The sequence below is a fragment of the Lichenostomus cassidix genome, chromosome 1Aa (assembly GCF_008360975.1).
Source record: "Lichenostomus cassidix isolate B80296 chromosome 1Aa, HeHo_3.0, whole genome shotgun sequence".
Classification (NCBI taxonomy): Eukaryota; Metazoa; Chordata; class Aves; order Passeriformes; family Meliphagidae; genus Lichenostomus; species Lichenostomus cassidix.
The window spans coordinates 12,434,678-12,446,677 of NC_139480.1; the positions used below are offsets into that span (position 1 = coordinate 12,434,678).

Here is a 12,000-nt window from a genome sequence, read left to right on the forward strand (position 1 = left end):
GGATGGGCCAGCCACAACTTCCTTGGGCAGCATGTGCCAGTGTCTCACCACCCTCACAGTAAAGAATTACTTCTTAATATCTAATCTAAACCTGCCCTCTTTCAGATTGAAGCCATTCCCCCTTGTCCTGTCACTACATGCTCTTGTAAAAATCCCTCCCCAGCTCTCTTGTTGGCCACTTCTGGATACCAGAAAGCTGCTCCAAGGTCTCCCCAGAGCCTTCTCCTCTCTGGGCTGAAGAGCCCCAATTCTCTCAGCCTGTCTTCATTGGAATGGTGCTCCAACCCTCTGATTATCTCCACAGACCTTCTCTGGACTCACTGCAACAGCTTCAAGTCCTTCTTATGTTGTGAACCCCAGATCTGGATACAGAACTCCAGGTGGGATCTCGTGAGAGTGGAGAAGAGGGGCAGAATCCCCTCCCCTCACCCTGCTTTTGATGCTGCTTTTGATGCAGCCCAGGGAACGTTTGGCTTTCTGGGCTGTGAACACACATGGCCAGCTCCCACCCAGCCTCTCATCCACCAGCATGCCCAAGTCCTTCTCCTCTGGGCTGCCCCCAATCTATTCCCACCCAGCACCTGATTGTGCTTGGGGGTGCTCATGTGAGAATACTGTCGACTTGAAAAACTATCTGACAGGGTATCAGCCATCAGCAAATGAGCTATAGGAATTGGAAAGCATAAAAATATTTGCCAGGTTATGGATCTTTGTACTAACACAAATGATGTTCTGAAGACTACAGTATTTTTTGGGCCAGAATCAGGAGAATGGCTGAACAAAAATGTTCCACACTGAACTTCAGCCAGAGATTCTTTCTTCCAAACTTACTAGGGACTATTTTTTAAGCACTTTTGAGTACTGATTCATTGATTTTTGACCTGGCATACCCACAATCTGCTGCACTGCAAGGCTGGGCAACAGTTTTTTAAACCAGCATCTTTGCCATGGACAGTTTTGCTGTTTTGTTTCTCTTTGCAGTTCTTGCTATAATAATAGTTCCATCCAGTGTCCAGATGAATGTGTCTAATTCTGGAAGGAGCATTGTTTTTTCTAGCGATGCATTTCCCCTGTGAGATAGGAACACTGAAAGGTTATTGTGGGCTGGGAACCACAGCTTGTTTAGCCAGAAAGATAAATATTATCTATATTTCTTGTTCTTTCCTATGCATTGTATTGTCCTGGAGAGCAGTGGGAACAGTGGAAGGCAAATGGCAGAGACCTTGCCAAGCCCCGTGATGTAATAAATGACTTTTCACATCCCAGGGCCTGACATGAAGAGAGGCCACTGAGGGTCACACTGCTGTTTTCAGATGTTAGAAAGGCTGATCACCTACACATTGCTTTCATTTCTAGCACAGGAAAAGCTCCCTCATACAGGATCCACATGGGAAGACACAGCTATTCCATGAAGTATTTCTCTGCAAGAACACAGGCCACCTACCCAGGAAAGCTGATTTTATGCATCTCATTTATAATAACAAATAATAATAAATCTCAATTTAGTTTATTGCTAACTCATTTACGAATATTTTACCAGACTTGTTGAATGATATGACCTACAACTACTTCTCAGCCATAGAGAAAAATATTCCCAGGTTTCTTCAACTCTTCTGGGCAGTGAGTGTGGTGTGCTTTCTCTTTTTCCATTTCCTTCCCTCTTCTTTGCTATCACACTCACATGGACAGTCAGTCAACTTTCACTGTTCCCCCATATGTTCCCAAGGAGCAACCCACACATGCTACTTGTGGACAACCAATATGAAAATCCCTTAAAATCCAAGATGGGGCAGGAACTGCCTGCAGATGGGATGCAGCAGGATGAGGAGGGGAAAGCAGCATTTGCTTCTGTATGCATGCCTGTGCATGAAAGGGAGTTTGCTTGATGGATTTCCCTATACAGAGTTTTTTTCTTTGCCAAATTGTGATTATCTTACTGCAGTCTTGAAAATTACACTGGAGAGATGGAAAGAGGGAAAGAGTGAGGTCCCTTATTCTGTGTGCTTTTCACCAGCTGGACCACTCAGCGTCCAGCCACATCGCAGCCAGGCTTTGGAAGGGGACATGGGATAGGTGCCAGCATCCAGCCATCCATGGCAGCATGGAATGATGAACTGGACAGCAGGAGACACAGACCAGACACAGCTGAAGCTAGGGCTGGCAGGCAGACCCTTTTCTTGTCTCAGCTCTCTCAGGTCATACCTGTTTATTTACAAAACTACCCTTCAAGCACACATGGGGAGGAATAAATAACTGTCTAATCTGAGGCAATCAAAATTTTGCTAAGCATTGTGCAAGAGCTCTTGGAATTTCATCTCTGGTTATCTCTGGTTTACTACTCAGCTCCCTCAGCCCAATGCCTACAGCCCTGTCTCCTGTGGGAAACAAGCAGCCACAAACATGTCCGTGTGAGTAGAAGCCATTCTGGGAAACACATAGGGACCTTCAGCCCCATCTCTGATGATTAATCTGCTCAGCCTGCTGAAGGAGACCAAGGGCACTCCATTCCTGCTCTGCTGTATCTTGCAAAAGCAAAGAGAGAAACCAGCAACCAGCCTGAATGGCTGCCCCAAGGCTTCTGCTTCAGGAGAGACATGGTGATAGTTCTGCACATGGCTTCACAAATATTTCCAACACCCAGTGAACCCCAACACCCAGAAGGCTGGAGTTACAATAACTCTTCTCATCTAGCAAAACTAAATCAGATTTCACTCTGGGCATCTCAGTCAAATAGTCTGCATGGCCCCTTGGAGCTGTTCCCTCCTCTGAGCAGGCAGGGAGGAGGAGGGATGGGGGTGAAGGCATGTGGGGCCACTATCCATCTGATCTGCTCCCCTGCTAGCACCCAGCCCTTCAGCAAGGAGCTGGGGATGGGCTGTCCCACAGGCAGGTACACCACCCCCCTGCTGCCAGTGGAGCAGGGAATCCCCTCAGAGAGCATCTGTGGGGAGCAGCAGTCCCCCTGCAGGGCTGGAGATCCTGCAGTGATGTTTGTCACCCCAGGACATGGGAAACTGGGACAGAACTTGGGCACACACTGAAGCACTTGCACAGTGCAGAGAGAAACCTGCAGCACACAAAACTTTAGGAAAGTCAATGTAGAAGTCTGAAAGAAAGTAGCAGGGGACAGGATGTAAGACTTAGGGTAGTGTAAGGTAAAGCTTGCAACTGAAGGGAGATGGATTTCTTGTCTGCTGTCACTCAGGGCTCTTGCAGGTTGAACTTCAATAGGCACAGTCTGGAAAGGTGCCATTGATTTCCCTTCCCAAGGAGATCCTTGTGGAACTCTCACAACAAATATTAGTATCAAAGGGCTAGAGAGGAGCAGGGAACAGCCACTTCTGTTTTGTTCCCAGGATGAAAAAATATGGCAAGAGGGATGTTACAAAGACTGAAACAAACAGTCTTCACTTTGGGATAAAAGCCTTGGGTAAAGTGTCTGAACTCCTTTCCTGCCCTGCAGCAACTTTCACAAGTCACTCATGTCCAGTCCCCCAGGACATATCCTGCTTTCTAGACTGAGATGTTCACATAAAAGGCATTGCTTACAACAGGTCATGAGGAAACACTAAAAGGTAGCTGTCAGGGATGTCCTGATTCCCTGGGAAGACTGAGGATCCCCCTGGGGTGCACAGAGAGAAGCCTTGTGGAATTCTCTACCAGCATACAAAAACCTCATCACCAAACGTTATCCCCAAACAGAAAGCCACACTGACAGCAGCAGGATGAGGACGAAGAGCCAACAACCACCCTGCAGTGAGTCGAGTGACGCAGGTGATGCTGAGGGTGGTGAGACAAAGAACAAGCCCACAGGTGCCTCTGCCTGAAGCTAAGCTGAACCCAGCTGCCCAGGAAACACTGACGCCACAGAGGCAGCAGCAGCTCCAGATGGTTGCAGGAGACAATGGCAAGGAGCCTGTGGCTCTGTGCCTGGCCACTGGGTGCCATCTCCAGCCCCAGCCAGGACCTCTCCAGATGCAGGAGAACAGACTAATGCTTGGCCCTGGTCTGTAGAATAAATAGATAAGAACCATAATGTCCCCATAAGCCCCAGTACTCCCTCTCCATGTGGGATATACACATCTCCAATGTGGTCTTATTTAAGGAAAATGTTTAGTGAGAGATAACATTAAAACAAAACAAGGTCTTAAAAAAACCCCACTTCCTTCACCCTTCTATTACTCTTAGGAAAAGAGTAAAATGTGTAACCATGGGAGGCATCTGAGCACAGAAGGGAGCTGGGGAAGGTCCCATGGGCATGGACCAGACAGATCTCTGTCTCCATGATGCCACTGTCCATTGGCAGAGCCCAGCAGGAATTGTGTGACACTTGCTAGGGCTTTAAGTTTTTCCAGGACTGACCTAAGGGAAGCAGGAATGGAGGAAGACTACCTGTCTAACAAGAAGGCATGGTCTTGACAAACCAGGAAGGTTTTTCCCATGCAAGCTGCCAGTGTGCTTTGACAGATGTTAAAGATTGCACTTAGAGGGTTTGTCCTATGTTTATCCCAGAGGTGAGTCCCAACTGGGGGGGGAAAGGTGGGAACTACACAGATATTCCAGACACACATTTTCTCTCTGTGCACCTTTCATGCCCGATGAAAAGGCAGGAAACGTTCAGACAAAGAAAGGAAGCATGTTAAAAAGGCTGAACCTTTCATCAGAGACTATTGAAATTCTCGTAACAGGGGCTGGTATGAAAGGTTGCTTATTCTCAGAGGTAAGACAGTGCCATTTCCTTCCCTCTCCATGCAGCAAACACTCATGACAAATCTAAACCACAGCTGTAGGGCATGAGACACACAAAGCAAATAAAGGCTGAATCTGAATCCATCTGAATCTGAATCCATCTCAGCTGCATCACCTCAGCTATTATCAGATTGAAAATCATACTTCAACCAGTCAATATGCAAATACTGTAGGATTGCACCATCATAAAAAGCTACAGTATTTCAAAAGCAGTGGCCTCCAAAAATCCAGATCAAGGCAACCATAAGGAAAATGAGGAATGGCACCAGTCTGACAGTCTCGCCCTCATTTACCTCATGAACCAACACGGGTTTGGTGGAATAATCAATGTGGGAAACATCAAAGAAACATCCTACATGCCACCATGCAACAGTAACCTAGCTATAAATCATGTACTGGTCACCTCAAGTCTTGAAGCTTTATCTCTTGTTTTGTGTATATACACCTATTTATATACAATTACAACTATTAACTATTTATAAGAAAAATAGACATTGGAAATTTCTACTTAAAAGCAATTTGCATGGACAGATTTTGGCAATTAATTCCACAGATAAATTATGCATATTAGAAAATATCTCTGAACACAGAAATCAGAAAATACGTGGATTATTCCCACCGAAATAGAATTTTGTACCCTTTGACTGTTTACAGGTTTCTTTTATTCCTTGGCTCCAGTGCTGGGTGACATGCTGTAGGAAAGATTCATGCACACATGCCAACTCCACGCTTTGGACAGTGAACTCACTGAGGCAGAGATCATTCTTTCACATACACAGCCCAGCCCAGTCTTCCCCACACAGGCCTGCAATACCAACAATGCTGTGTCTGTCCCACAGTCAGATGTCACCTCACAAATGTGGGTCACACCAGCACGCCATGCTGGCTTTGATTTCTGTTATTTGGGGCAATCAAGTCTCCTTTGCAGGGGGGAGCAGCCCCCTGATGAGGGGAGAAAGGATTTAACTGGAGATTACATCTCTTCTGCAAATTTGCAAGAAAGGCTCATTTAGGCCTTTGTGGACCTTCTACCTCCTTTCATCAATCCTGTGCCTGACTATGTCTTTGGCTGGGCCATCTGCTGGTGCTTATGGTGCCCACGAATTAGTGATGACAGCCGAAACCGTTGAAATTTAACATCTTCCCTAGCAAAATACAGCTTGTAAGAGACTGTCAGTTGTGACCTTGCCTACCTTTTTCTTTTAAGGTTGGCACTCTTCATCAGTTTCTGGTCCAGGGATCCTAAAAGCACAAGTCTTTAACAAGTCTTTGCAAACACACACCACGTGAGCTTTGGGGCCAGACAAGGGCTTCAGAAATATAGACTATGCATTGGTCAACATCAAGACCGAGACACCAATATTGCCTCAATAATATACCAAGTAAGGCTCAGACCTGAGAAATTCAAACAGGCCACAGTACTCACAAATCAGCCTTCCTTTTGCAAAGTTTACTTTATGCAAGAAAATCCCATATACAGCAGAGCAGAGTCAGGGTGCACTCTGGAGGCTCTGGTGCATAAAGGCATTTTTAGTAAATGCTGACCCAAGATGAAATTTTCATGTACTATGAAACACTTTTGCAGCTGCAAGACAATGCTAGGGACTGCAGCAAATGCTAGGGACTGCAGAGGAAAGGAGAGACTTGAAGATCAGGATCTTCTCCATTTCTAGTAACTCCATCATCATTGCTACCTATTACCAGACTCACATTTTAATGTAAGTGTCCTTTAAGAGTTCTAAAATAATCCCTGGAGCTTACTGGGCTCCCATGATCAAAAACTTTTCCTCACTTCTTTAATTTTAAACAAAAAATTATGGAAGTCTCCATTCTTTCAGAGATCAGAGGAGGCTGTAAATGGATGATATGAAAGGTTTTGAGGGAATAGCCTGCAAGGCTCAAGAGACTGACCTGGTTCTTGGGCTGATGCTGGAAAACAGGGACCCTAATCTGCTCTCCTGTTACCATGGCACTGTCAATTACTTCCTGTGCACTATTTACTTCTACTGACTCACTAAAAACTTCCTACACTTCAGCATAACTGGTAGATAAATTATCCAGAAAGCCTGAGTTTCTGCCACTCAGTTACAATCCTGATTATACCCCAAGTAGCATCACTACTGAAATTCCAGTTATTTTTTGTCTTCCCTTCCTTCACTTCAAACCCAAACTTGTTTTTACTTACTAATGATCTGAACAATAAGAATTTACAATGAAAACGTCCACCAGAAATGTTAGTAACTCTAATGAAAATAGGTCACAATCTGTATTTCTTAAATACAGTGGTTAGTAAAAAAGGTGGAATTGGCCAGACTTTAAACAACTTTTTATCAGTGCTGAAAGAGTGAACAACTACCACTTAAAATAGTTGGAAACTGTTTTTTTGCAACCTATCATAGCAGCGGTTCCAGACAATATACAGTATATCTAAGAATAGTAGCAGTCATTGATGGAAACTGATAACATTTGGGGACTGAAGGTTAATCTGCTCTGTAAAAAAAAAAAGAAGGAACAATGGAGAGTGAAATAGAAACTCAAGTCTCATTAAAAAAAAAACTATTTTAAGGGCAGAATGATGAGTTTTACCATCAATCATGGGAAAAAAGTTCAAAGTTGTTCCTCAAAGATCTAAATTTGAATCCTTGGGAAAAAGGAACTGTTTGCAGTGACAGCAAAAAAAAATCTTAAGGGGTAAGGACAAATACAGTGTAAAGATAATCCATTTGTACTTTTTAAACACTACAAATCTGACTGTTCATTTTGAGCTTTCTGTGATTAAGGTCAGTAAAGACTCAATGTTCAGTCAAGTTTATCCTTATTTCTCTATGCAGTTCCAATGTACTTATCTGCCTGTAAACCACAGTACATGCTCTCAGCACTGAAGGCGCATTGACATGGATTAAAAAAATCAACCGCATATTGCAAATAAACACAAATGAAGTTGTCTAAACATTTTCAATTTATACTGGTTTTGGGTTGATTTTTTTTTAAGGAATTATATTCTTATATTTATTATAATTATATTCCTCTGCATATTACAGAGGAAAACCCAGGACAAAAGCAAAAGAGGATCATCCCTATCTACCTGGAAAGCTACAAGCAAGCCAAGCGAGCTCTGATGCTGCTCCCTGAGCACGCAACCACCCCTTGGCTGAAAGGAAGCTGAGCAGGTGCCTACATTAAACCAGTGCACACTTTGTCAGTTTGCATTTGAGCAAGCCCATAAATGCTTTGCCAGCTCAAGGGCTTAATTACATTTGAAATAAGCTAATTCAAGGAATAAAAGTCTGCCAAAGGTAATAAAATTGTTTGCTGATGTATCAAGTCAAACCTCTTATATAAAAGAGCGTATTTATATGCAGTGTAGGTCTGGTCCTATTAAACCAGTGATTAAATATTTACTGATTGCAGGAATAGGGCCAAATCTGGAGTATTTTTAAGGATTAGGGAAGAAGTGCTAAATCCCAAAGTATCTAATTTAGCTATGCAAAGTAGGGAATATTATTGCCTTTGTTTTACTTATGAAATTCAGAGGCACAGGGAAATAAAGTGTCAGATTCAGGGTGTCAGAGAAGCCACTTGCAGAAGCTCCTGTGCTTCCCAGGCAAGTGTCTTCTGCAACACATGCTGTTCCTCTCCCGTCGTGCTGGGCAGCGCAAGGGACAGTTGGGCAAAGGGCCAAGAGCCCCTGTCACAGCTCCACTGGCTGCACAGTGGTTTGACTCCCCCTCTGAGTGCCCAAGGAAATGTCTAAACAAATTAGCGGAAAGTCAGTGGCTGATTTTTTTAATCAGAATTTCTTCTCATCCAGCCCTTGGCATATGGTTTCAGCCACTTCCCTCCTCTTTGAACTTGATGTTCTTGGATGCTGCTGTCACCTGTTCCTCTTGAATGAAGGGGAAGTAAAACCGGGCCTCACTGGAACTTGCAAAGATTCAGAGCACTTTAATATGCTCTCTGAGCAGGTGAATTTTCATTGTACATATGTAAATCTCCCTTTGTCCTGTGCTTCTGTGCAGCCTATCAAAAATCCTGCTCTGTGTCCCCACAAGACCACCTTTAAAGTTTGGTTTTTAAATGGTAAATTCTCAACCAGTACAGACTGGCATTTTTTCAGAATCATTAAACTGTATAGAATTCCATGTTGCTTCAAATTATTTCTTCAGATTGTATACTCTGGTTTGGTTTTTTTTCCCTTGGGCTATATTTAACACTGATAATTGTTATATTTAAAAATACTCAAATTACATATTTCAAAATATCTAACTGATTAAGTGTGCTTAGCTCAAGAATATGTCTGCTGCACTGTGCATAGCAAATAGACAGTGCTTCTTGCCATGATTTGGCATGGGTAGGTTTTTAGTCAATGCACAAATTTGAAAAGAAAAGCCCGTTGCAAGTTTGATTTAAATTAGGAATCTGGCTCACACCCAGGTATACCTACACCTTGCGCTGTGTAAACAAATTCGTTTTCAAGTGCATCTTGTGGACTTCCTTCTGTGCTCATCCTTTGAACGAGTCCGATTTCTTTACACTTGCTTAACAGAGCGCCTTAGGAAGACACCCCGAAACGCTTGGGCTGCACCCCGCGCAGATGTTGGCCCCGGGCAGCGGTGATGCGGGGCAGCAGTGCCTGCCAGCGCTGCCTGCTTCAGGCGGGAACGCGCAACAGCGGGGCGAATTTTGGCCGGCAGAGGGGTCAGCGGAGGCTCCGGGGGAGATGCCGCAGGAGCTGCTGCCCGAGAGGGCTGGGCGCGGGTGAGACGCGCAGGGCTGGGGAGAGGGGAGCAGCTGCTCCCCAAAATCTGAGAGCGCACAGGGAGCAATCCCGCGAGGCACAGAGGTACATTCGAAGACGCCTCATTTTGCCCAGTCAGACGTAAAACAGCGACGGAAAACCCACCCTTGGCCACCTGAAAGGTCTGGCGCGCAGCTGGGGCGCTACGCCCCAAGCTGCTTCAAAATTCAAAAACCCTTTTAAAAGGGCGAGCGGCGGAAAAACATCCCCGGAGAAACAACAAGCTCAGTCCCTGCTCCTCACCCTGTAGGACAGCCGGACAGCCGTGCCCGCCGCGCTCCCGCTGCCCTGCCGCCACAATCCCTAGATCAGCAAAGGGGTTAACACAGGCTGCAGGCTTGGAAAACACGGCAGCAGCGAGGAAAGGGGGGATTCTGTTATTTACGTGGTTGAAACATAATTTCAAAAATCCAGCATTTAAAATTGTGCAAAATGGAAATCCCAGCTTCTGTTTTCCCTCTGCACATTTGTGGTTCAGCAGGTTGAATGCAATTTACCTAACCTGAGTGTGTATTATGGGCTGCAAGATCTAAGGCTCTAAGGAAAAGAATTATCAGGAGAAATCATATAACTTATATATGTGGGTTTTTAGAAAGGACACCAGTATTTTAAAATCAAAAGCTTCCTATGAATTTGGTAAAACTATATTGTTACACATAAGCAAAAACTTCAGGACGCCCTTTGTATTGCATGAAAATGAGTATTTGATGTCTTTGGGCTTTATGTCTCTACAGTAAAAATTTCACTTAGAAGCTTCACATAACTCAACTATTCAATAATTTATCCGAAACTTAAATTCTGAGCCGGAAGATATCACAGTCAGAAGTTTAATCCCATCTTTAGCCAGGGACCATCACACAGTATCTGGTTTTGAGCAAGGCAATGTAAATACACATTTATTGTCATTTTCTCTGATTTCCAATTGCTTACTGCAAAATTAGCTGTTATTTCGTAGCACTGCAAACTCCAAACAGACACAAAGAGAGAAAAAGGATTAGCGAATATACCCTTCAGCAGTCTCCCACCATTATGAATTAAGAAATGTTTCACACATGGAAGTTTTCTCTACCGAGAAACGGTGAGGAGGCTGTTGCACCGCACAGCGTTGGTTTCTGGGGGCACTCCGCAGCCCAAAGCAGGTTCCCACAGCAGTGTACCTGCCTGCGAGGCCCCGCTCAGCCCTGCGCTGTGCCCCTCACCAGTACAGCCCCAAAGCAGAGACACTACATTGTGAACAACTTTGTCTATTATTGCTCATTCTCCTCCGCCTGGGCGCTTACAAAAAGCAGGTTTATTTATTAATTCTGGGCACGACCTTCCATCTCCAAAGCCACCTGTGAGTGCCTGACCCCCGGCTGTCGTCCGCGGCCCCTGCAAGGGAGCAACAGGCTGGCCGACTGCCGGGCCGGTGCTCGCGGTGACACATCGCGGTGACCCGATGGCAGCCGCCAGCTGCGGCACCGCGCAGCTCCCCACGAGAGGGTGATGCGCTCGGTGCGAGCGGCTCCGCAAGCCGCTGAAGTGGGAAAGGGACAGACTGCCAGCAACTTGTGAGGCTCTGGATCCGGCCCAGGGCCGGCTGAGGAGCGGGGACTGGGAATTTCCTCCGCTCCGGGCTGCGCCCGGCGGCAGTCGCGCCGAGGCGAAGCGGCGCTGGGACGGGGCGCGGGCGGCGGTCCCGGTGCCGGGGCAGGTGAGGACAGTCCCGGAGTCTCGGGGTGCTCCGCCGAGTCCCGCCGGGGCCGACCCGGGGCACGGCACACGACAGCGCGGTCCCCGTCCAGGGCGCCCGCTCTCCCCCCACCGCTCCCCTCCCCGCGGGACACTCCGGGGACGCCCGGGGGACGAGCGGCGCCGAGCACGGCGGGCGCCACCACCTACCGTGGTACTCCTGGCCGGGCACGTAGGCGGCGGGGTTGCCCGCGATGTGGAGGGCGATGAGCACCTCGCCCTGCTCGCCGTCCCCCTCCAGCTCGCCGTGGTGGGTGCAGAGGAAGAAGAAGGGCGAGAAGCGGGCACGGGGGGCAGCCGCCCTGCCCGCCGCCAGCAGGGCACCCAGGGCGGCCAGCAGACAGGGCCAGCTCCCGGGGACGCCCCGCCGCCGCTCCATGCTGCTGCCGCCGGCGCCGCTGGGGCATCCAGGGCACGGCGGGGCCGACGCGCCGCTCCGCTCCGCGCCGCGCGGGACGGGGCGGGACGGGACGGGACGGGGCGGGCGCTGCCCCCCGCCGCGGCCCGCGGGACTTCGTGGGGAGGCGGGCGCGGGGCGCGGAGCGGAGCGCAGCGAGGGCAGGGGCGGCCCCTCCGCGCCCGACGAAGGCTGCGCCGTCCCCGCCTGCCGCTGCCGGGGTGCGGGGCACGGAGCTGGGAGTGCGAGGGCTGGGAATAATTTATTTCCCCCGGTGCCGGGGTGGGAGGGAGGGGAAGGTCCCTCCCCTCCTCCTTCGCCTCCT

At 47.5% G+C, this 12,000-nt stretch overlaps 1 protein-coding gene across 1 annotated transcript in view; it reads right to left on the reverse strand.

Annotated features, from left to right (window-relative positions):
* Positions 1-11,704, reverse strand: part of RELN (reelin) — a 272,354-nt gene extending 260,650 nt beyond the window's left edge. The window contains exon 1 of the mRNA XM_085040349.1: positions 11,429-11,704. Coding sequence (XP_084896475.1) covers positions 11,429-11,657 — 229 coding nt within the window. The 5' untranslated portion in view covers positions 11,658-11,704. The remainder of the gene's footprint in view (positions 1-11,428) is intronic.
* Positions 11,705-12,000: the final 296 nt, after the last annotated feature.